Genomic DNA, 26,138 nt, shown 5'->3' with positions numbered 1-26,138 from the left:
TTCCAGCTGCTAGCACCTCTGTGAACCCTGAGACCAACAGGAGGGGAAATGCCCAGACTCACATGGGAGGGGTAAAGAGACCTGGGTTCTGGCTGCCTGGGCGGCTGAACTGCTGTTACTGAGGAAAAGCAGATTAGTAGGGATTTGGTGATCTGTTTCACTTCTTAGACTCCTGCTGCAGAGAAGTAGAGCACTGATGAACTATGGTAGGAGTAGCAGACCAAAGTCTAGTTCCATGGAGCCCCTGGGGATGTGTATGTGGGGAGGCAGAGAGGGCCACAACATTAAATAGCAGTGTGAGATGCTGAACTGGAAGGGAGAGAGGCACCAATGACTGTCCCAAAGCTTCCTCTCTAGCATCTTCTCCTTGCACTGGGTCATAGCCATATGTTCTTGGGTTTTGGCATCAGGCAGCTCTCGGTTCGGAAATCCCCCACCGTTCCACCTCAAAATCCACTACTTGTCAGTTGCATGACCTTGCTGAGTAACCTAATACTGCGATCCTCAGTTTCCTCACCTGTAATGTAGATTAAAATGGATGGAATGTGGGGTGCCTGGGTGGTTTAGCTGGTTGAGTGTTGACTCTTGATTTCAGCTCAGGTCACGATCTCATGTAACATGAGATTAAGCCCTGCACTGGGCTCTGTACTGACAGCTCGGATCTTGCTTGGATTCTCTCTCTCTCTCTCCTTCTGTGCCCCTCCTCCCCCCCAAAACAAATAAATAAACTTAAAAAAGAAACATATACTGTTTTAGGGGCACCTGGGTGGCTCAGTCGGTTGAGCATCTGACTTCAGCTCAGATCATGATCTCACGGTTCATGACTTTGAGCCCTGCATCCGGCTCTCAGCTGTCAGCCCAGAGTCCGATTCAGATCCTCTGTCCCCTCTCTCTCTGCCCCTCCCCGGCTTGCATGCTCTGTCTCTCTCAAAAATAAATAAACATTAAAAAAAAAAGAAAAAAAATGTATACTATTTAAAAACTAAAATGTATGGAATAAGAGAAAGAAAATGATAGCTGTTGTTATATTAAACCAGGTTTTACTGGTGTCTGTTACATGCAAGGATGCAAGGTGTACTCTTACGTTTGACAATACGGTGGATGTAGGGGTTAAGAGTGGGCTTTGCAGTCAGGTGTAACCGGGACAAAATCATATTACTGTCACTTATTAACTGGGACCTTGGGCTAGTCACCTAACATCTCTGAGTCTAGTTTCCTTACCTATAAAGGGAGAATCATAATATAGCACCTCCTTGAAAGCTGCTCTAAGGATTAAGTAATGAATGTGAAGAGTTTTGTGCATCCAGAAATATACATCCAGAAATCAGCATCTGTTGCCATCGTATGTTCTGCAGCCTATAGGGAGTGACAAAGTACCTTACACCCACTGTCTTACTTGACCCTCTCCACGACTGGGAAGGAAGGACACATCAGGTGCGTCTGGCAGGAAGGGGGCAGGCATTAACTACCTTTGATGCCCATTGACTTATCTCCAGTCACAAGGGACAGCATCAGGAGTAAACCCAGGTGTTCTGATTCCCCATATGACTTGTGACTTCTGGAAGCTCTGAATCTGATGGTTGACAGAAACTTGAGGATCATCTCTAGGCAAGAAAGGGAGTTCCTTAAAATTAGTGTGAAGAGGTTCATTGGAAAGGGAAGGAAAGGAAGTTAACCGTTTTTGCTTCTTTCACAGGTGCTCTTGACCTTCCACTCCTGTCCAGCGAACCCCCGCAGGCTATAAACAAGAGAGAATGAATAAACATATATGTGACGTCAGATAGCGCCCAGTTACGGGGCAGATAATTAAATCAGGATGACACGTTCAGATGTGACTGGAAGGGTAGGGGAGAGAGGGTGGGAATTTAAACTGAGACCTGAGACAAGAAAGAAACCAGTCAGCAGAAACCAGTGGTCGGTCCCGAAAGAGAACAAGCTTGGCTGGCAAAGGAGGCCAGGATGGGTGGAGAGCGGAGAGAGAGGGACGGATGCCAGGTAAGAAAGGCGCCGGTCCAGAACATTCAGATCCTCGAAAGCATTGGGAGGAATTTAATTTTATCTATAAACGTCAAGAAAAGCCACTGAGGATTTTAAGCGAAGTTGGAATTACGTCTCATATTTATTTTTACATTTTTATTCACATCTTGAAAGGCGTCTCTGGCTACTTGGGGCCTTCAGTGGAGAGTAGGTTACACTAATGGTAAAGCCCCTAACTTTCCAGCTGACCTTTCCCCATTTAGGATCTTCATTCCACATCTACAAAGGGAGAGTGGGAGGGGACAGGGTCCCAAGGGATCAGTGATAAAGACCTTCCAGCTCGAAAAGGCAGAACACTTAGCCGCTCTAGACCGAAAGCTTCCGGGTCTCTCCGGACACCTTTTCCTTGCTACGCTTTCAGGGTTCAGGTGCAAAACCGCTGATAATTCCTCACAGCCCCCAGCGGAGAAGGAACCTCCCGAAGAACCAGGGACTCGCGGCCCTGCCGGGCAGCCAATCGTGAGGAGGAAAACAGCCAGGGGGCGGCACCCCCGCGGTCCGGGCCGCGTCATTGGCTGGCGGCCGCGTCGCTCGCCCGCGGGGCCACGTGACTGCCACCGTCCGGGCCGTCGTACTGGCTGGGGCTTCCGCACCTCTCCGCCGGTGCTTCCAGGCCGCTCTCCGCGGTCCCGCCCGGTGGGGCCCCGCCTTCCTCGGGGGCCGGGCGATGGGCGGGGAAGGGGACGGGCCGGTTAAAGGGAGGCCGGGCCGGGACCGGGCTACCTCTGCCGGCGCTGCTGTGTCCCCTCAGCCTCGCCACGGCGCAGGACGTGCCGCGGGGCCTCGTCGCACGGGGAGGCCAGGGACCTAGAGGTGAGAAGAGGGGAGGGGACGCGAGAAGGGGGAACCGAGCGGTGCCGGCCTCCATGCGGTCGGCGGGCCCCTCTTAGGGTCGTTCTGGCCTGTGCCGGAGACGTGGTGGCAGGAAGCCCGGACCAACGGTCGACGTGGGCGTCGTGGCCAGGCCGTTGTAGGTGGGTGTGCGTCAGGGTTGTACCCTCGGTCCGCAGACCCGGAGCAGGGTGAAAGCCCCCGTCTCTCGCTGCGGCGATTCCGACCCCACTCCTCGGCCTCAGGGCTACCCACCTTCCACCCCACATCACGCGGATGCCCCGCACCTCGTAGATAGCGGTGCTGCTCTGGTGTTGGAGCCCTCGTCTAGGCGTCTCAAACTCGGAAAACTGGGAGAAAGACCTGGGAGATAGGAGCCGCCGCCACCACCCACCGTCCCACCCTTGGACAGATGGGGAACCAGGCTTGGACACGCGAGAGGACCTCTTTCTCTTGGTTTTTAAAACCACACATCTGGTTAAGTACAAATCAGGGACTGTACTTCGAGACTCATAGACTAAGTTGTAATCTTTCACTGGATAGTTGGGAACACTGAAAGGACACAGAGAGGGAGGGCCAGGTCCTCTCCTGAAATTATACAGCATGTCATTTGCAGAGCTGGGACTTGCACCCACCTCTCCCAAACTCATAGAATATAAGACTGAGTTCCCCCCCCCTTTTTTTTTTTTTTTGCACGGATTGGGGACCACATGAGTTGGGAGCATTCAGGACTTAAACTTTCTGGCACCCATTCTAGTACCTTTTTCTCCGCCCCCCTCCTTTTCTCTAGGGCTCTTTATGTCAAATCTGGAACCAGTGTGATATCCAGTATTGGGTTAAGCAGAAGTTCTTTGTTTTTGAAAATCAAGAGAGAAAAGGAAAGCCAAACCTACTGGAAGACAGGAGCCCATTTTTTTTCCCCATCAAGAATCTCGAAGGACGGACTAGTAACTGTCGTTTATTGAACAAATGCTATGTGCCAGGCACTGTGCTGGGTGCTTGTGCTAGCTTTACAACAGCCCTGCAAGTTAGATAATGTTATCCCCATTTTACAGGTGAGAAAATGATGCTGAGTAAAAGGAGGAAGTTTTTCACCCGTGCCATACAGTTGTTGAATAGTGTGGCTGGGATCTGAATAGAGATCTGTTCAACTCCAGGACATATCCAGTGATTCTCCTAGTAGGGGCCTTACCTCACTGGCTCCGAGTCTCCAGGGATTCAGTCTTGGATCTCATCCCTGGATTTGCCTGAGAAACCGCACTTGAATATCACTGTACTATAATATGCTGCCTCCCAGGGGTAGATCTAGAGATAACACATTCAGGGCTGGGGAGAGGTCCACATTGGATTCACGAGGGGTGAGGATTTTGATCATTGACTTCACTTTTTTTTTTTTTTTAATTTTTTTTTCAACGTTTATTTATTTTTGGGACAGAGAGAGACAGAGCATGAATGGGGGAGGGGCAGAGAGAGAGGGAGACACAGAATCGGAAGCAGGCTCCAGGCTCTGAGCCATCAGCCCAGAGCCCGACGCGGGGCTCGAACTCACGGACCGCGAGATCGTGACCTGGCTGAAGTCGGACACTTAACCGACTGCGCCACCCAGGTGCCCCTGACTTCACTTTTAGTGAGCATAGACCCCCCCCCCCCCCCCCCACGCAGATGCTTGCCACACTGAAATTTCATGACATAAACTTAGTTATGGCGCATGGAGGCAGAGAGAGAGAGAGGTCACTCCTTTTTCTTTACTACATGGCTGTTCAACTGTCATTTCTCCATTCACTCAACAAATATTTGTTAAGCACTTATTAGGTGCTAGCATGGTTCAAGACCCTGGAGATAACAGCTGTGAACCAAAGAGCAAATTACTGCACTGATGAGAAAGACAATTAACCGAAAGTTAAATAAATAAATAAATAAATAAATAAATAAATAAAGTATGAGGTGGTAAGAAGGGCCATGGAGAAAAATAAAGCAAAGTAAGGGGGACAGGAGTACAGGGCAGGAATGAGGGAGGGAGGCGTGGTGGCGGCAGTGATGCTGTTTTACGTGTTGTGTCTGGGAAGGAACTGCCTAGGGTAGTATTCGAGCGGAAACCTAAAAGAAGCAAGAGGGAAAGCTATGAACACAGCCCCGAGCACCATTCTAGTTAGAGGGCCAGCAAAAGGAGACGGAGGTAGGAACAACCTGCTTGGCCTGTTTGACTCTTCGCTGGGATCTGAATTATTATTCTGGCCAAAGTACAGTTACAGAGATAAATTTTACATTGTTGCCGCTGACAGAAAAAAGAAAATGAAAACGTTACCAGCGCACGTGTGTAATGTGAAAGATAAAATTGATTTCATTCTTCATCCTCTACCAAACCCGCTTCAATAATGTTGTGCCAACAGCTTGCAAGAGTTTTGCCACCTTCACTGATTAACATTAATAAGACTCAGAACTGTGAGTTGAGCACTTGGCCACAAAATGGCAATTTGAACTAGCCCCGAAGACTTCTTAGCAAGGAAACAAATCTGGGGGGTCAGGTGGTATTTTGGAAAGAGAGGGGACCTTGGAAATTGGAAAACGAGGGTTGAGACTTTGGTCCTCCTAGTTGAGGCAGTGACTACAACTTTGGTTTTTCTCATATTGGAGGAGAGGACTCATAATCTGTTCTCAGATCTGTTGAGGAGGCAAGTGGGAGGTGTATATGAAATCTTTTTGAAAGCTGTGACTTACTCTTCAAGGAACTATTATTTGATCGTGGTTTTACATGAAGTTATTTTCCTCTTTGGTATTTTAATTTTTCGTCTTACATTGATTGGGCTTTATACCAGAAACAATACGTCATAGTGGCGTTTGAGGTGGGCCTTCAAGGATTAGGAAAAGGACCAAGATAGATGGAGATAGAAAGGAAAGGCATTCCAGACTGAGTGAACAACATGAGCAAAGGCCCAGAGGAACCAGGGATGCTTAATATTTTCCTAGATTGGTGACTAGAACACCAGAGCATGGAAGGAAGCAAAAGTAAGGCAGGTTCAGCTCGTTCAGAGAGAGAAGCCTGTGCTAAACTTTGTAGACCGTATGCAGGAGGAGGTGGGGTGCCATTGCAGATTTTCGAAGAGTGATCCAAATGGTTTGATCTCTTGTTAATGAATGCTTCTTTTGAAAAAGAGGCAACACAGCATGGTGGTTAAAAAAAACGACGGGTTCAGTTAGGTGTTTAAGGCTGAAGTACGTCTGGGGACAAAACTCCAAACCAACCAACCGGTGTGGATGGAGAGGTGCAAAAGTGCAGACGTAGCAAAACATTGACAATTGGTGAGTTGTGAAATTGTTTAATAGGTGAACTGTGAATATACCAGTGCTGCATGTATCATTCTTTCAACTTTTCTGAAGATTTGAGAAGTTTCAAAAGAAGCAGTCGAGAGACAGAGTGCGTGTGAATCACACAGGCTTTGCTTCCCGTCACAGTTCCACTACTTGCCAGCAGTGTGAGTACAGGAAAATTATTCCCAACCGCACAGTCCACACCTGTTACAGCCTAGTTGTACCTGAGATTTTTCCACGTAAGTGAAGAGAGAGAGTCTTTTGGTAGGTGACTTGTTCACATTCGTATGAGGTTAATGTTAAGACTTCAAGTTCCCCACAAACTTTAGATCTCGGTTACTTTATGGAGTCGCGATTTATTTTCCCTTCTCTGTTTTCTTTTGGATTGTTTAGTATTATTTTCTGTGATTCCGTTTTATCTCCTCTGTTGGTTTATTAGCCGTAGCTCTGTGATTAATGGAGTTGTATTAGGGTTTATAGTATGCATCCTTAATTTATCACACCCTACCTTCGCCGTTATTATACCATTTTGTGTATAAGAGCCTTTTAATACTCTGCTTCCTCTCCTCCTGGTTCTATGTTCAAATATATATTAAAAATGTAAAATAGACCACTTGAACCGTTTTCAATTTGCAGTTCAGTGCATTAGGTACGATTCACTGTGTTGTGCAACTGTCACTACTTTTATTTTTAAAACTTAAGGAGCGCCTGGGAGGCTCAGTCAGTTGAGTGTCCAATTCTTGATTTCGGCTCAAGTCATTATCTCCCGATTTGTGAGTTCGAGCCCCTTGCCAGGCTCTGCGCTGATGGTGCGGAGCCTGCTCAGGATTCTCTCTCTCTCCCTCTCTCTCTCTCTGCCTGTGCACTTTCTCTCTCTCTTAAAATAAACTTAAAAAAAAAAAACTCGGGACACCTGGGTGGCTCAGTAGGTGTTCTTCAGCTCAGGTCATGATTTCATGGTTCGTGAGTTCGAGCCCCGCATTCAACTGCGCACCGACAGTGCGGAGCCTGCTTGGGATTCTCTCTCCCTCTCTCTCTGCCCCTCCCCCACTTGTGCTCTCTTTTTTAAAATAAATGAATGGGGGCACCTGGGTGGCTCAGTTGGTTGAGCAGCTGACTTCGGCTCAGGTCACGATCTCGCGGTCCGTGAGTTCGAGCCCCGCGTCGGGCTCTGTGCTGACAGCTCAGAGCCTGGAGCCTGTTTCCGATTCTGTGTCTCCCTCTCTCTCTGCCCCTCCCCCACTTGTGCACATGCTCTTGCTTGCTCTCTCAAAAATAAATAAACATTAAAATGATAATAATAAAAACCAATCCACCCATTAACAACTTATTAAGTGCCTTCTGTGTGCCAGATTTTATGCTAGGTATTGTGAGAATACACGAAAAGTAGAAAACATCTCCTTGAACAATTCTTAATCTAGTTGGGAAGATAAAGCATCTCCCCAACAAATGTTTATTGAACATCTAAACAATGGGAGTTCAGAGAAAAAAATGAGGTACCATTTATGTGCTAATATGTTCCTTTATGTGCAATATGTTCCTCCTCTCCCCATTTACTTTTCCAGTTTTGGCTTCTCTCTTGGGCCTGATACCCCCATTTCCAGTTGCTCACTGGACGTCCTCATGTGGACATCTGATAGAAATTCCAAACCTGTGAAACCTAAAGTCAAACTTTTGTTGTCTCCTATCTTTTCGTTTCCTCCTCCGTGTTCCTATACATCATTCTTCCTTGTGCGTGTCGCACCTCACGATCCGTCTTGGATTTGTCCATCTCCTTTAGTGTCTCCGGTCTTGTCCTACCACTGAAATGTCAAGCCTCTCCCATCCCTGCCCTGCCTTGGAGTTTATGCCTTTGTCAGCCGTAGCTTACAGGATGAAATCTAGGCTTCTTGGGATCAAATACGAAACCAGTCTTTCACTCTAGTCTTAACCTCCTGCAGCTTCACCCTAGGAATTGGCATTCTAGGTGACTTTTTCCTGGGTCTTGGATTAAACTGTGACCTTTTACTTGCCTGAGTTTCCTTTCCTTTCTTGTTTACAACTTGTTCACATTGGCCCACAGCTCATCCTCCACTCTCAGAATACGCCAAACCTCTGTTAATGGCACGTAGAGTGTTATAGCTTATCTGTTTATAATTGTCTTAGTCCTTTGATTGTTGGTAGAAACTGGGTTTCTTATTCATTTTAGCAAGAACTTACTGATCTATTATGTGCTAAGTATTGTTCTTGGTACTGTGGATACGAGAAAGACTATAAATAATAGTATTTTTTATGTATAAATACTTTATATAATTTCAAAAGTCCCTGTGAAAGTGCTATGAAGAAATAAAGCCAGGTAAGGATTTAGAGAATGATGGAGTGGAGGAGTATTTTATTTGGAATGGCCAAGGAATATCTCTCTAAGGGGATGATACACCGGCTGAGCCCTGAAGGATGAGAAAAAGCCTGCAAAGGTCTGGGAGTGATTATTACAGGCAAAGAGAACTTGAGCAAGTGCAAAGACCTTAGAAAGGGAATCAACTTGGCGTGTTCCAGAACGGCAAGAAGGCCAGTAGGAAATGAGGGTAGAGAGGTAGGCAGGGTTCAGGTATTGTAGGCCACTAGAGTAGCCCAGATAAGATGTGATGGTAGAGGGGAGTGAAAAGTGATTAGGTTCAGGTACTTTGGACAGTAGGGAGCAGGTGGATATCATATTTGAGGTAGCACAGACAGGACTTACTGACGGATGATATATACGATTAGTAGGTTAGAGGAAAGAAAGATTGACCCCTTGGTTTCGGGTCTAGATTCTGAGGCAGTGTGTCTAGCACAGTGGTTAGCTTATGATGCTTAGAAGGGGCGCCTGGGTGGCTCAGTCGGTGAAGTGTCCGACTTCGGCTCAGGTCATGATTTCACGGTTTGTGGGTTCGAGCCCTGTGTTGGGCTCTGTGCTGACAGCTTGGAGCCTGGAGCCTGCTTCGGATTCTGTGTCTCCTTCTCTCTCTGCTTCTCTCTCTCTCTCTCTCTCTCTCTCTCTCTCTCTCTCTCAAAAATAAGCATTAAAAACAATAAAAATTAAAAAGAAAAAGATTGTCCTCTGAAAAGGCACTTCAGTTTCACAAATTACAGAACTGTTATACATGCATTGTTAGTTAAAAGTATGTGCTGTAATTACCAACAGCAGACATTGGTTTGCTTCTATCCAAATCTTCAAAAAGAAGTTGGCTGACTGCTATCAGGCTCATACAGAAAGGATGTAACCTCTCTTCTAGTCCAGTGCTCTAGCCTGTCAGTAATTCACACGGGAATTGTGTCAATGCTGCCTGTCTGCCACCTGGATCACACCGCTTTCTAGGTGTCACAGCTGCATGTGTGCAGCTAAAGAATAAAGTGAAGAAATGTCGTTCCTTTTTGTGTTACTCAGACTACCATTGTACTTTAATGTATGCGTAGGTAAATGCACTGTTCAGACGTTTTGTTTTTTTCTTCCCCTGTGATTCCTGCAAGGTAATGTGGAAGGTTCAAGTATTTTCCTCTTGAACCTTTCCTTTTCTCACTCTCGATTATCAATGTTAATAAAGGGAGAAACTGGCCCAGATGATACGGTAGACTTGTGTTTTATTGAACTTCATGGAAAGTATAGTTTGTATTCCAGCCTCCTTAAAATGGAAGTCTGGCTGTAGGCTCTATTCCAAGGATAAACACTGTCATGTCTTAATTTCCATGAAGCAGTTGATGAATACTATAATTGAAAGCCGTAACTGGCTTAAGGAAGTGAGAGGATTTTTGTGCAAAAAGGGGTATTTGGAAAGTATGTTCCAAAGGAGATATTTCCACTTGAAAATAAATATTGCTTTGCATTCTACTTTTCCTGTACTTGAGTTATTTGCTTAGCAAATATTTTAGCTCCTATTTTGGAAAGCATATACCTGGACATGTTGGGGGATACAAAGATGAATTAGACTGGAGCTTGCTCTCAAGGAGCTTACTGTGTGTGAAGGTCACACCTACCATTTAGTGTAAAATAATTTGTAATGTAGTTTTATGTTGCTTTGTGTTTTAAAATCTGTGTGAAAAAGGAAAAAAAAATAGTGTTGAGAGTTTTAGGAGGTGAGTAGAATAGATAAAGGAGACTATACGTGGCTTTTGGATTCAGACTGATGGCTATATCAGTTCTACTTCTAGGACTGTTTGTGAATGAATACCTAAGTTTTTGAGAGTTAGAGGTGGAAAAGGGCCACGGCCAAGAGTATAGTAAAAGGAGAGTTGGGTACACATTTGTAGGTATCAGTCCAGGTCATTTGGGGTAGCAGGTAGGTGAAACTGGGATGTGTAGAGCAGCTGAATTCTAAAGTATTTGGAATTATCTGAGGTTAGAGAAAGCTAATTAGATAGGTGATAGGAATAGTGCCTTGCTCAAAAAGAGCTATACTTAGAGTCCTAAAATCTGGATTTTATTAGCTGACTCAGTCACTTGCAAGCTAAATAAATTACTGCATTGGACAAGTCCTTTCACTTTTATAATCTATCTATATTTACAGTGGGTTTCTTATAGATAGCATATAGTTGGGTCTTAATTTTTAATCTAATCTGACACTTGCTACCTTTTCATTGGCATGTTTAGAACATTCACATTTGATGTGATTATTTTTATGTTTGTTTTAAACTCTACCATCCTGCCAGCTATTTTCAGTGTGTTCCATCTACTTTTGGTCTCTTTTTCCCCCCTCTTTTTTTTGTTTTCTTTTGGATTGAGAATTTTTTACGATCTCATTTTATCTCCACAATTAACTTACCGTTTATGCCTTTCAAAAAATTTAGTGGTTCCTCTTGGATTTACAAATACATCGTTAATCAGAGCCTACCTTCAAATAATAATGAATCACTTCACATCTAGTTTAAGACTTTACAATTCCCAATTACCCATTTTTTTGTGCTATTTTTATACATTTTATTTTCGTATGCTATAAACAAAATACATTTCTACCGTTGCTTAGATGTTTACCTTTTAGAGCAGTTTAAGATATTTTAAATTAAAACATGGATTTGACTTGATTTTCATTTGTTCCATTCCTTGACTTTATTTCTTTGTTGTGTTTTGTGTAGCCCTAGTTTCTGTCTGGTATATGTATACATGGTAGTGCTGGTCTGCTGGATATTCTTAGTGTTTGAGAAAGTCTTTGTTTCTCCTTCATCTTCTAAAAGATATTTTCTCTAGGTATAGAATTCTGGGTTGACAGCTATTTTACTGTGATAAAGGTATTACGCAGTCACCATCTGATGTTTCTAATAAGTCCACTGTAATTTTTGTCTTTATTCCTCTGTATGTAATGTATGTTTTTAATTTGGCCGTTTTTAGGCTGTTATCTTTGTTTTCAGCAGCTTGAATATGATATGTGTAGGTGTGGGATTTTGTTTGGTTTTTCTTTCTATATTTGTCGTTTTTGGTATTCTCTGAGATTCTTGGATCTATACTTTGGTGTCTGCCTTTAATTTGGGAAAATTCTTGGCCATTATGTCTTCAAATATTTCTTCTGTCCATTCTTTGTCCTCTCCTTTTGGGATTCCAAGTACACATGAGTTAGATTGTTTACTATCTTCCATAGCTCTTGGATGTTCTCTTACATTGTTGTTACTGATTTAAAAAAAAAAATCTGTTTTTCTCTTTCTTTTTAAATTTGGGTAATTTCTATTGACCTATCCTCAATTTCATGGATTCTTTCTTTGGCTCTGTCGAGTCTGTTGATGATCCTGTCAGAGGCATTCTTCATCTCTATTACTGTGTTTTTTCACTTTTAGTATTTCAATTCAATTATTTCTTATAGTTTCCATCACTCTTGTACTTTCTAGTATTAATTTTTATCTTTTTCCTTCCCGGATAGCAGCCGTGTAGGGCAAGATTTGGATTTTCTTAGTTTTTTTTCTTATGCCTCTTTTGCATATCTTAGGTTTGGAAAAGCCCTTTGACCCAGGAATCACCAAGAGCTGTTCCAAAATAAAAGGACCTAAGAAATGTACTCCAACTAGGTTGACCTAAGTAGGAAGTAAGAAGAGAGTTACAGACCAGTTGCATTGAGGAATGAAGACCTGCTGTGTGTATCCACCAATCTGATTGACTTGCTCAGGGTAAGTTGTGATCGAAATCTGTTCTTTTCTTCTTTTTCTACTTCCTGAGACCATCAAGTAACTATTATTTTACTCTTGTTCATTGGGAGGATCAGCTATAGCCCCTTCATCCAAACAAAATTAATGTGGATTACTTTGCAAGGGTGTATTTTTCTGTCAGTTCCCAAACAGGAAACTTTCTGAGTCTTCTGTCTAGTATATTTTGTCTCTGTTTGGCCACAGTCATAAAGTGTGTATTCATTTGTTCTTTGATCCATTCAAACATTTTGTAAGCCTGCTATCTCGGAATTACTATACACCTGTTGGTGATTACAATGATGAGCGAGATATCCTTTCCTCCAAGAGCTGGAGAGACTCTTACTTAACTAACACAAGAGTATTATCAGTACTATAATGAAAGTGAAAAATACTATGGGATATAGAAGTATAGTGATTCAGTTGGGCTAGGGGATTGGTCGGTGCTTTGTAGAAAGGGTAGTGTTGTTTAACTGGTATAAAAATGATTAGAATCTTGATGGGCAGAGAGGTTGATGGCCATTCTAAGCTAAGCAAACAGCTAACACAAAGACACTGATTTGTGACGTATCTGGTAAACAGTTTATGATGTATTCAAAAAGAAAAAAAAAAAAGACCATCTTCTTTGCTTCAGGGACTTGCAGGTAGCAGCAAAGTTTTGAGACTAGATCCTGTTTTGCAGTATACCTGGGGGTGAAAAACCTGGAAAGAAGATAGTGATAGTAGGAGACAGGCCACCCTGATACCTTTTCTGGAGGGAAAAACTGCAGAGGAAGCCAGGCAGAGATGGGGAAGAATCCTTGATGGTTTTTACTTTGGGGAAGTCCTATACCCAATCAATTATTTGCTCTGACTTGGCTATTTTTGGTCTATATTTGGTGTTTGTTTTTGTTTACCCTGATCAAGGCATATGAGGCTCAACTAACTAAAGAAAGTGAATATAAGACACCTACCCCCGAACTGAACTCGTCTTCACTCTCATGGATGACAAGTAGGACTGTTAAAATGTGTGAGCACTGAGAATTACTTAACCAGTTAATCCCGGTTTTTTCTTTGGGGTAGGAGGCTGAAGCATCTATCTCCAGAAATGTCTTTGGAAAGTAAAGAGCAACATGATCTGTCACTCACTGACTCATCTGAAGGAAATGACCAACACGGCCCTCTGTGTAACATCCCTCCGGAGTCTGCAAATGAATCAAGTACCGACTTCAAGCAGTTTGAAGCCAATGATCAATGCACACCTTATCGTAGGATCCATATGGAGCCTCAAGAGAAATCAAATACTAACTTCAAGAAATTTGTCATTAAAAAATTGCGGAGGACTTGCCAGTGCAGTCCAACCAAAGCCAAAAATGTGATTTTTGGTTTCCTTCCCGTTTTGCGATGGCTCCCAAAGTATGATCTGAAGAAAAACATTTTAGGGGATGTGATGTCTGGCTTGATTGTGGGCATCTTATTAGTACCCCAATCCATTGCTTATTCCCTCTTGGCTGGCCAAGAACCTATCTATGGTCTGTACACCTCTTTTTTTGCCAGCATCATTTATTTCCTATTGGGTACCTCCCGTCACATCTCTGTGGGCATTTTTGGAATATTGTGCCTTATGATTGGTGAGGTAGTTGACCGAGAACTACACAAAGCCGGCTATGACACTGCCCATACTCCTCCTTCTTTAGGGATGGTTTCAAATGGGAGCACATTATTAAACCAGACATCAGACTGGATATGTGACAGAAGTTGCTATGCAATTGCAGTTGGCAGCACTGTGACCTTTATGGCTGGAGTTTATCAGGTAAGAAACAATGGAACGGGTGGTTGCTTCTACCAAAAGAAATCACCGTACATGAAATCGCAAATCTGTAAGGGATCTCAGAGATCATAGTAGTTAAAGCTGTCATTTACTGAATGCTTAGGATATGTGAGGGATAGAGCCAAAATTCAGACCATAGTTTGACTCCACATGGAAGATAAGGCTGCTTCTCTTTTCTCAACCTTAGGCTGCCTCTGAACCAGTGAATTTCAGTCAGCCAGATTGTAATTATTTGGTTGCAAAATGTAGACCAGAAAGGGACCTCACATCACCTAGTACAACTCCTTAATTTTACATGTTGAGAAACACTGGGTTTTCTTGAGATTGTGTGTGGTTCCTTACTGGCAGAGTCAGCACTAACAAGCAGGAAGAGGGTAACAGGATGAGGGTTGGCAGAGGGAGGAGTGCAGGAGGTTTCAAACTATAGATGCCCCCCCCCCCCACCGCCACCAACCCCACTTTAGAATTGTTGCTCTAGTAAGTGACTCTCACTAAAGACAGCACTTCCCGTGGACTGCTAGGGAACAAGTTGAGAACCACTATTTCATATGATTAGCCAGAAGAAAGGATTACAAATTAAATTCTCCTTAGGTGTCCCATAGAATCCGCAAACCTACCATTATCATCACACCCCTGTCTTTTAGCATCTGGGAGTCGATGCCAGCATTAAACCTTTTCTCCATTATAGGCATCTGGTTCCAATATGGGAAAGGGAAGAGTAGCTCACTTAGTTTGGTGCCTGGGAAAGAGGAAGAGAAGGGGCTGCTGTGCAGAGTGGTGCTCTTCAGGGTCCAGTTTTGCTTTTTTGTTATTATGTCTCACCAAGAATGAGGAAGGGCTCAGGGAAATTCTGAGGAATTATTGGGAAGAGGAAAAAAATAAAGAAGTAAAAATATTGTATCTTTGACGATGCAGAATTAATATGGGAAGCAGTTTGGCATAAGCACATACACACTGAATGAGAATAGTTTCTCAGCGTGAGGTTAAAGACTGTTCTATAATTTAAATGTGATTCTATTTTGATGTGAATCAAAATTTTTTTATTAATTAAAACTTTACTTTTATGGTAACGATTTATAATTTAATGGAAATACATGCCCTTGTCGTTAGAAGAATTTTTCCAATTTGAGTTTTTGTAATTTTTTGTGGATCCTTGGAAATTGTTTTCTTGAGGTCTGAACTTTATTCACATATCAGAAACATTGTACAAGAAGGTAGGAATCCTAAGTTCTTGTCTTATCCAGGCTGAGGAACAGTGGGACTTTGGACCAGTTGCTTAACCCTCTGAGTGTCAGTAAAATGAACCCTCTCTTTGTAAAATGAGAGGGCTGATGTATGATTGTGTTTTTTTCTACCTCTGACATTTTGTGATGCTCTGATGTATGTCTCCATGCAAGGCAGTGCCGGGATATTAGAGGATTTAGAAGCTCTTTTCCATTTATATTTAACACTTGTATATCCTTCCTTCCAGGTAGCGATGGGCTTCTTTCAAGTGGGCTTTGTTTCTGTCTACCTCTCAGATGCCTTGCTGAGTGGATTTGTCACTGGTGCCTCCTTCACTATTCTTACATCTCAGGCCAAGTACCTCCTTGGGCTCAGCCTTCCTCGGAGTAATGGTGTGGGCTCACTCATCACTACTTGGATACATATCTTCAGAAACATCCATAGGACCAATATCTGTGATCTCATCACCAGCCTTTTGTGCCTTTTGGTTCTTTTGCCAACCAAAGAACTCAATGAGCACTTCAAGTCCAAGCTTAAGGCACCAATTCCTACTGAACTCATTGTCGTCGTGGCAGCCACATTAGCTTCTCATTTTGGGAAACTCCACGAGAAATACAACAGCAGTATTGCTGGACATATTCCCACGGGGTTTATGCCACCCAAAGCACCGGACTGGAACTTAATTCCCAGTTTGGCTGTAGACGCAATAGCTATTTCTATCATTGGTTTTGCTATTACTGTATCACTTTCTGAGATGTTTGCCAAGAAACATGGCTACACAGTCAGAGCTAATCAGGAAATGTATGCCATTGGCTTTTGCAATATCATCCCTTCCTTCTTCCACTGCTTTACTACTAGCGCGGCTCTTGCGAAGACTTTGGTTAAAGAATCAACAGGCTGCCAAACTCAGCTTTCTGCTGTGGTGACAGCTTTGGTTCTTTTGTTGGTCCTCCTGGTAATTGCTCCTTTATTCTATTCTCTTCAGAAAAGTGTCCTTGGTGTGATCACTATTGTAAATCTCCGGGGAGCCCTACGTAAATTTAAGGATCTACCCAAAATGTGGAAGGTTAGCAGAATGGATACAGTTATCTGGTTTGTCACTATGCTGTCCTCTGCACTGATAAGTACTGAAATAGGCCTGCTTATTGGGGTTTGTTTTTCTATGTTTTGTGTCATTCTCCGCACACAGAAGCCAAAGATTTCATTGCTTGGCTGGGTGGAAGAGTCCGAAATCTTTGAATCCATGTCTGCTTATAAGAATCTTCAGACAAAGCCGGGCGTCAAGATATTCCGTTTTGTAGCCCCTCTCTACTACGTAAACAAAGAATGTTTTAAATCTGCTTTATACAAAAAAACTCTCAACCCAGTCTTAGTAAAGGCAGCTCAGAAAAAGGCTGCCAAGACAAAGATCACAAAAGAGACAGTGATTTTCAGTGGAATCCAGGATGAAGTTTCACTGCAACTTTCCCATGATCCTTTGGATCTCCATACCATAGTAATTGACTGCAGTGCAATACAGTTTTTAGATACAGCAGGGATCCACACCCTGAAAGAAGTTCGTAGAGATTATGAAGCCATTGGCATCCAGGTTCTGTTGGCTCAGTGCAATCCCTCTGTGAGGGATTCCCTGGCCTGCGGAGAGTATTGCAAAAAGGAAGAAGAAAACCTTCTCTTTTATAGTGTGTATGAAGCAATGGCTTTTGCAGAAGAATATCAGAATCAGAAAGGACTATGTATTCCCAATGGTCTAAGTCCTTCCAGTGATTGAGAAAGTAGATGGAAAGAATACTTATGTCTAGCCAGTAGGTTAGTTTGAAGTCTGTAACACTTTCCAGTTCCACAGCAGAAAATGTTGCACACTTGAAATTTTAACCTGATGATTAGGTATTATTCCTTTGAAGCTGATGGCCTTTGTAGATATCTACACATATGCAGCAGATTAGAGCTTATAGTCAACCAGAATCAAAAAGAAGAAAATACCATGGTTTCAAGCTTTCTTGCAGATATGAGGTATTCTTGGAGTTAAATGTCTATTGAATTGAACTGTAAAGTGACCCCCAAACTTAATTACCATCGTGTGTTTTAGAAGATTCGCATTTGGATTCTTCCTTCTCCAGGAAGTAAAGCAGTCGTTGACATTCTGAGAGGTGCTGGAGCCTGCTTGATAATGGCTCTTTGGAGAGGGAGTAGAAAGGAGGCAGGGAAACAGTGCTGTGCCTGCTCTTACACCAGCAGGTCGGGAGACTTCTGGAGCACCAGGTTCGTTCTTACTTGTGTTTCTCCATTCCCAGTCTTTACTCCCTAGACAGCAGTAAGATCTCTGGCTTTTAATACGAGAGCACCATTCCTTGCCTTAAGGCAAGGAACCACGGGCACTATCTTATTAGGAGCTGGATGGCTGGGCAGGCTTGTGAAATCCTACCAGCCAGCCTCATATTACTTACAGCATTCTCTGCAATACACTTGATGTTTTTATTCATGCCTTTTTGTTTAGGGTAAGTAGATAAGCAAAGGGCTCTTGCTCATAATCAGCCAAAATAATGGGAATCTGCCCTGTCTTTTCTGTGACCTCAATCAATCCCTGTTTCTGAGTATTTCTCTACCATTAAGCTCTGGTGTAGCTTTCATTCATCCATTGTTTCCCATGGAATCTGTCTTACACTGTTGTGGATTACCAGCAACTAGCTTGCCAGGTGGAAGGCAGAATGCCAACTCCACAAGTCTAGACGGCATTTTTAATGAGCTCGAAGCAAACTGTTGGATGGATTGCAAAAAGGAATGATTGACAGTTTCCCTTAAGAATTTGTATACTTAGCAGTGAATTTTTTTCCCCTTCCCTTGGCATTTTAGTGACGGTCCACTGCGGATTGACAGTCTTTCTCAAGTAGGAGGTACTGTTCATCTTTACTCTGCAAGAATATTTTATTGTAACCAATGGAAAAGAATGCATGGAAGTGATAGCGTGCTTCCAGAAGAACATCAATAATTAATTGGTGGATGTTTTAGTGAAAACAAAGCTAATGCTTACTGTCAGGCACCCTATTGATGTCCAGTAAATATGGATGACAGTGACAGCTTTTAACTCTTTGGGCCACCTAAAGCTGTTATGCAAGAGGATTTAGAAACATCCCAAATTCTGTGGGTATATTATTTATGACAGCTGGCCACAGGTTGTGGCTCCAGGAATAGTTCCTTTTGAAAAGCAAGAATGTCTGGCATTGAAAGCTTATTGTCCTGTATGTGGACCTTGATAGACAAGGAAAAATACAGGTTTTCCAAAGTTAGGACGAGGAGACTAATGTAGAGGATGTTAAAACATTTAGCTACAGTATTTAAAGCAAGAAAAATAATTGCAAAACCACAAATCATTTTTTAACCTGCACTACATTCTAAACAATTTAAATGTGAGACCCAAACCCTATGGGTAGGGCATCTATTAGAGTGGGACACTTTAAAACATATTTAGCTTTCTTTTGGGCTCCATAAATTTCAAGTATTGCTTTTCTATTGGTGGAGCTCTGTCCATCTATTTACATGGAAAATGCCTTTCAGTTGTTAAAACAAAGCAGTTTCTCAGTAAAAAAGTTGGATTTCTGTCTTTGAGGTGATTGATTTCATGATTAAATATAATAGTACTAAATTTTGACATCCTTTTAGAACTTCAGTCTAGAATTTCAGAAATGTTAACTACCGTTTGTATTCGCGGGGTTTTTTGGTTTGCTTTCAGCCAATATTTGCCCTTTCTACCCAGTTTTAGGGATAGAAATAGTAAAATTCCAGTGTCTTCGTTGGTTATTTGTTTTTAATCCCTGTTCTCCCTCCCGCAAGGCAGGTTTGAATCCCGACCATTATAGATGTCTACTGTCATGTGAGAGAGTAAATAAGTACATGTTCAAGACGACCCTGTCTGTAATTTAGCAGACACTAGCACAGCAAAGAGAAGTGTCCACAGAATTTGGAGAATCCCTTAGGAGTAACAGGGTCTGATTTTTACCTGGCATTTCTGTCCACATGTGGATATAAGCAATTAATGGAGCTGTATGCAATTAGCAAATTCTCGAATTGTGTTCTGGTTTGTTCCTCTCCTACCCAAACAAACAAACAAACAAAGAGATTCTGCTTTTGGTAGCTACTTACAAAAACACTTCAGATTTCACTAGAATTTATAGCTCCATCCTCTGCTTTGGTTGAGGTCCACCTATACTTACACATTGTTGATGGCTAGTGTTTAAAAAAATCAAATCCGAAACCAAAATCTAGTTCACCAACAAAACTATTGTTTTCATTTTCTTTCTTGCTCAAGGGCTTAGACCTTGAGTTCAATAACTGATACTTTACATACTTTATTGATACAAAAATATCTTGCATACCTTAAACTTTAGAGTCTAAATGAAGTGTTTTCTCATTGCTTATTGACAAATGTATAAAATTCTAAATATCTTAAAATGGTCATTTAATTGAAACGTAATGTGTACATTCTTGATGGTAAAAACTGGAAGGGGAGAGTATGCCAAAAACAGAAAGAGTGAGGGTAACTGTCAAGAGGAGTGAAGGGAATACACCATCGAAAAAAGACTATCTCTGACCAAATGGGGGAGAAAGGAGAGGGACTCAGTTGAATGGAGTCCAATCCCTGGTTGGTCCTGACTTTGGGAGATCAGGATTAGGAGCCACACCTTAGTTTTGACAGCAAGGTCAGAACTGGGTTCTGTTACGAGAAAGGGAGGGTAGATTCACCAAAGCAGAAAGAGCTGAGGAGCATGTGGTACCCCGGGGCTGGGGCAAAGGCCCAGTGGACCTGCTCCGGAGCCCTAGACTGAGTGGCTATAGCCTCTGATGGTGGTAGAAGTGACAGATGTCTAGTTCACAAGTTTTGTTTAATAGGACCAAAGGAAAACAAATTTTGATAGTCTGACTTAGCTTTCAAACAGTAGTAGTCATTGAAGCCAAAATTTGTTGGTAAATTTACAGTATGGTACATGGTAATCTTTAAACATGTATCAAGAAGTTAGATGAGTTTATTAGACTAGTCTAATGCTAATGAAAATGTTTTAACCAGAACAATAATTCTCTGTAAGGGGATTTTTCTTAGCAGTGGGTCACTGAAGAATGCATTGTCTGGCTTTTAGCCCTGATCTTAATATGAAACTGAGAAAAACACCATGAATTTCTTGGGAACTTAAATTAGTCTAGAAGTTACAGTGATAAATTTGAGCTTTGTGATGCTTGTTATTGTTCTTAAGGATTGTTTTCCTTTGTGTATTGCTACAGATGAGCTATAGGGTTTTGTTTTGCTTTTTCAGCAATGTAGATAATATCTCAGTACTTACTGAGGATCCGTGCTGGAGTCTAGGGTCCTGCACCAAGTACTAGAACTATGGTACTAAATCTCGTAGATGGGCTATAATGGTAACCCTCCTAGGATAACACCCAGGACACTTGGAGGGGTTTATGGAGGGGCTAAGCTGAGCCTGGACTGAGGTCTGAGCAGAAGACCGGCAACTGAGGCAAACAAGGAGGCATTAACACTCCTGGTCTATTCAGGGAATGATTCCAGTGACATGGCAAAAATCCCATGAATAGGATTTAGACTTCGTTTAGTTTTTCTGTTCTTTGATGTTTTTCATTTTTTGCATCTGTTTTCTTTCTCTATTTTAGTGATGCCTTAATTTGAAGCTGGGTTTAAAAAACTGCAAAGAAGAGGAAATCAGATCTAGAAAGCTTTTAGCCTTTGAACTAATTTGGCTTTTTTTTCCTTTTGTACTAAGATTTTATTAGATAATCATGATTGGAATCATCAGGTGCTAATAACAAGAATGAAAATTATAATGGAACAGGCCCAAATAATAAGCCTACTGGTTTGTTATCACAGCCTATGATTAAAGTAAAACACTATTGAAATATTGTAAGTTAAAGGTACATTTTAGTTTTTAAAAAACAAACATTAGTAACTTTAGGGATGGAGAATTTAGATGTGGGAGTAGGAGAAGATTTATTTTTGTAAGGTAATTTTTATCCTGACAAGGACTATTTTTGAAAAGTGTTTTGCACCTAAAATTTTTAAGTGAACATATTAAATACAGTTGGGAAAGTTAAATAAGCAATATACTAAATAGTGAATTTTTTTGATATGAATTTTATTTTTCTCGTAATGACATAAGATAAGGAGATACTGAATTACGAAAACTAGAATAATGAAGGACACCAAATGCGTTCATTGGAGATACGATGTTTACAAGTCTGCACTGGAGCATTGTACCTTTTTTGGACTTGAATTATAGCTCTTAAAAAGGCCAAATACTTACAATGTAATTAGTATAATCTAATCCAATATAAACAAAATACCGACGGCAAAATTTCTAACTGAAGGTTTTTTAGTTGGCAAATAGACAAGCAGACTTAGCCAGAAAGGATTTTTAACTGCAGCTTTAATGGACTTATTTTATGGGGCACGTGGGTGGCTCAGTCAGTTAAGCTCTGACTTTTGATTTCGGCTCAGGTCATGATCTCATGGTTTGTGGGATCGAGCCCTGCATTGGGCTCTGCACTGACAGCACAGAGCCTGCTTGGGATTCTCTCTCTCTCTTCCTCTCTCTCTACCCCTCCCCCCACTCACAATCTTTCTGTCTCTCAAATAAACTTAGAAAAAAATTTGTTTACATTAACTTATTTTAGGGAAGTTCACACCCCCTTTTTCCCATCTCCCATCCCCCCGTCCCTCACCCCTAAAATAATAAGATGCTGGGAATCAAAAAGTTCTTGACTTTTCCATTCAAATCAGTTGGGGAATTAGTATTTGAATTCTGATGCTACCATGATTTCTCAAAAATTAGTGGGAACAAATCAATCTATATACAACGCTACCTTTTTTTGTCTCCTTTGCAATGTTATATACAAATCAAGACAATATCAGGGTGACAGGTGAATGAACGTAAATTCTCAGTTTTGTCTATCCCCTAAAAAAGTATTCTGCCCTTTTTTTCCCCAATTGTTCAAGGCTAATGACTTTTGGGAACATGTTTTATACCACATATATCTTTTTTTAATTAAAGCAAGTGCCTTGATGCCATTCTATATAAATCATGCTTAACCCTCTATGGGATGAGAATGAGTTGATGGATTGCAGTCTATTGCAGGAGGGGGGGGTGGGTAGTTGGTTAATAGCAGATGTTTTTCTTCTGGAAGGATATGTTCATGTTGTTTATTATGTAAGATCCTGTACGTGTTGAGATCTAGAGGTGTCATTTCATTCTGCTAATAAATTGTTAATGCTAATAAAATATTACTCTGTGTCTAAATTATTTAAGTGCTTCACTAAGAAATACATTTAGGTCACCAGTGATATTTAAAATACCATCTCTTTACATTTGGAGAGGGATCCGGTCATTAATTTTTCCCAACTATGACAAGAGGATCTGTCCTTACAGAAAGCCATAATGCATAAAGAAACCCAGTTCTTTTGTCTTTTCTTTGTGATCCTGAGTGAGTACATTAACCCCTTGGGGACTCAATTCTTTCATCAGTGAAGAGGGGAGGAGCACTGGATTGCTTGAGGAACCTTCTTCCAGTTCTCATGTTGCCTGACAACTACTACTCTGTACCATGTTGGAATCCAAAAATCCCAAACTGGCTAATGTCTCACTAGTCCTAACTCTGAATTTCAGTAAGTGAATTTTGCACCACATTTTCCCCGTCAGTAAGTGAAGGCTAACACCTTATACACAGAATGAAGGAGTTGGACTGAATGGTCGTCTGAGGGCCCTTCCAATCTTGCTGTCCTGTGTACTCACCCTGTCTGCACGCAGCACCTGGCATGCAGAGCCTTGTGAAGTGCCTCACACACTCTGTAGCATCTCTGCAGGTGCCTTGGAGGGCTCTGCTTCACCATCTGTCCTTTCAGTGCTCATGTTCTTGGTCTCTTCTCTCCTCATTTAGTATCATTGCTCGTTTTTAATTTTCAGATCTGATTGAGACCCATGAAAGTATGACTCTTGGAGAAATACCACATGTGCATGTAAAAATATCCACATTATTAAAAAGGTTGGTTCACAGACCCCACGTCATGACCATTTTACATTATAAACTCTCTCCAGATGACTACATCCACGTCTATGGCTTCCGTTGCTTTATTATCTGCATGCTCGTGGCAGCCAAACATGATTTCCAGCCTTTCTAGATAGAACACCAATCAGCCTGTCTATATATAAATCTCCAGAGCTGTTATTGGGCAACTGTGCCTGGGTGCCCAGAGGCACATCACATGCAACACATCCTCAAACTCCTCTTTTCCCGTTGACCTAGCTTGATCATGGCATGACCCAGCAACTCAAGCCAGAAACCTGGGAAATCCTAGAATATTCCTCTTCAATTCAATCACCAAATCCATCTCTTTCAACATCTCTTTCTTGCCCTGAATGTTCATTTATCTTCAGGACTATGCCACAGCCTGACTAGCTAATCTGTTTCTCCACCACTCAGCCTCCACACTAGTTATCAATTATTTTCTTAAAAAAAAAAAGAAAGAGGGGCGCCTGGGTGGCGCAGTCGGTTAAGCGTCCGACTTCAGCCAGGTCACGATCTCGCGGTCCGGGAGTTCGAGCCCCGCGTCAGGCTCTGGGCTGATGGCTCAGAGCCTGGAGCCTGTTTCCGATTCTGTGTCTCCCTCTCTCTCTGCCCCTCCCCCGTTCATGCTCTGTCTCTCTCTGTCCCAAAAATAAATAAACGTTGAAAAAAAAAATTAAAAAAAAAAAAAAAGAGGGGCACCTGGGTGGCGCAGTCGGTTGGGCATCCGACTTCAGCCAGGTCACGATCTCGCGGTCCGGGAGTTCGAGCCCCGCGTCAGGCTCTGGGCTGATGGCTCAGAGCCTGGAGCCTGTTTCCGATTCTGTGTCTCCCTCTCTCTCTGCCCCTCCCCCGTTCATGCTCTGTCTCTCTCTGTCCCAAAAATAAATAAACGTTGAAAAAAAAAATTAAAAAAAAAAAAAAAGAGGGGCACCTGGGTGGCGCAGTCGGTTGGGCATCCGACTTCAGCCAGGTCACGATCTTGCGGTCCGTGAGTTCGAGCCCCGCGTCAGGCTCTGGGCTGATGGCTCGGAGCCTGGAGCCTGTTTCCGATTCTGTGTCTCCCTCTCTCTCTGCCCCTCCCCCGCTCATGCTCTGTCTCTCTCTGTCCCAAAAATAAATAAAAACGTGGAAAAAAAATTTAAAAAAAAAAAAAAAAAGAAAGAAAGAAAGGACCTTTGCTATTTCTAAGTGGTTCTCTAGTGTTTTCAGAATAAGTTTAGAACTAATGCTATAGCCAACAAGGCCTTAAAAACTTTGCCCTTGGGGCACCTGGGTGGTTAGTCCGTTAAGCATCTATCGCTCAGGTCATGATCTCATGGCTCGTGGGTTCAAGCTCCACGTCGTGCTCTGTGCTGACAGCTCAGAGCCTAGAGCCTGATTCAGATTCTGTGTCTCCCTCTCTCTCTACCCCTTCCCCACTCATGCTCTGTCTCTCTCTCTAAAAAATAAACATTAAAAAAAAAAAACTTTGCCCTTGCTTACATCTTCAACCTCTTGTCCTGCCATACATCCCTTTGCTTGACATAACCTCTGACCTTAGGTGATCCCAAATGGGCCGTTTAAAAATACTGTTATATACACTCTTGTTATGCTGTTCCTTCCACCAGGAGTTGCCTCCCAGCCCCATATGCCTAGCTTTTTACTAGTCTTTCCAAATACTTCTTACTAAATGTCCCTTGCTCTTGGCAAAATTTCCCATTGAATTCCTCTTCTCTCATGCAGGGTCTCCCTTTGGGCTTCATCTCTGTATATTCTCTAAAATGGCATTTACCATTCTGTTGTTTTTTCCTCTCTCCTCTCCTAACTGGACTCCTTGAAGATAGGGCCATGTATTTCATCCTTAAAGACTTCATGGCCAGCAGTGGGTATAAGGTCCAATGTATGACTATTACAAGCATGGATATGTTTGGTGGATAGTCAATTCTCTAACATTGCCTCATTTGCAGAGCATGTCTATCTGTCCAGGGTCAATTACACGGCCTGTGGTTATCAATGGTTGGAAAAAGTCCCTGGTGAAGGGGTAGATGTGCAATGGGGTGGATCACAAGGTGGTCCAAGTCACAGTTATTTCTTAGTTGCCCGAACAAGTCTCACATCCTGTGTCTTTTCTCTCCTTGTCGTCCTTTTCAATCTCTGCCATGTCAGAGAAATTACACATGGCCGCTTCTAAGGATTCTTCGATTGGCCAAATTTTTCCATTATGTAGTCTTCCTCTGCCCTCTGGTGGCTAGAATATGCTACAACATTCCACTTCAAAGAACTATGGCCTCTGGTAGTAGGAACAATTAAGAGGTATGCAACTTTGGAATACATTATCTGAGCCTATTTGTCCTTTTGCATTGCAATTTTCTGGAAAGATTAAATGATAAGGAGTAAAACGGTTCTTGGTATATAATAGGCAATAATTCTTAGCTTCTTTCCTTTTTAATGAAAGAACCCATCTTAAGAACAGGACAAAGAAAACTTGAATTTTATCTAATGATTAGGCTGGGTGGTTCCAGAACACTAAACCCCAAGATCTGTTAGTGAAAAAAAGGTCTGGCAAGGGAGGTCCCTGCCTCTAAAAAGTACCTGTAAAGTTCCGAATAGGGATGGAAACTAATGACCATAGATAGCATTTATAAAATACATAGTCTGGGCCAGGTATACTTTATCCTCTTAACAGCTCAGCTGAGGTAGGTGCCTAGTTCCAGAATATTGGCCTACAGAGTGGATTGGTCAACTGGGGTAAAATAAATCCTCA

General features: G+C 42.3%; 1 protein-coding gene across 4 annotated transcripts; it reads left to right on the top strand.

Annotated features, from left to right (window-relative positions):
* Positions 1-246: 246 nt before the first annotated feature.
* Positions 247-22,611, top strand: SLC26A2 (solute carrier family 26 member 2). Of its 4 annotated transcripts, none has more exons than XM_047874063.1 (4): positions 247-258; positions 12,206-12,282; positions 13,360-14,089; positions 15,579-22,611. In XM_047874063.1, the coding sequence occupies exons 3-4, from the start codon at positions 13,385-13,387 to the stop codon at positions 17,097-17,099; spliced, it is 2,226 nt and encodes a 741-aa protein (XP_047730019.1). In that variant the 5' UTR covers positions 247-258; positions 12,206-12,282; positions 13,360-13,384; the 3' UTR covers positions 17,100-22,611. The 4 variants fall into 4 exon arrangements, with proteins under 4 accessions (XP_047730019.1, XP_047730012.1, XP_047730004.1 ...); XM_047874056.1 differs by lacking the exon at positions 247-258 and adding an exon at positions 1,890-1,995 and having other exon boundaries at positions 12,105-12,282; XM_047874048.1 differs by lacking the exon at positions 247-258 and adding an exon at positions 2,607-2,850 and having other exon boundaries at positions 12,105-12,282.
* The last annotated feature ends 3,527 nt before the right edge of the window (positions 22,612-26,138 follow it).

This window comes from Prionailurus viverrinus, chromosome A1, assembly GCF_022837055.1.
Source record: "Prionailurus viverrinus isolate Anna chromosome A1, UM_Priviv_1.0, whole genome shotgun sequence".
Classification (NCBI taxonomy): domain Eukaryota; kingdom Metazoa; phylum Chordata; class Mammalia; order Carnivora; family Felidae; genus Prionailurus; species Prionailurus viverrinus.
The sequence above is the reverse complement of the archived record's forward strand: the minus strand, read 5'-3'. Positions and strand labels throughout refer to the sequence as shown.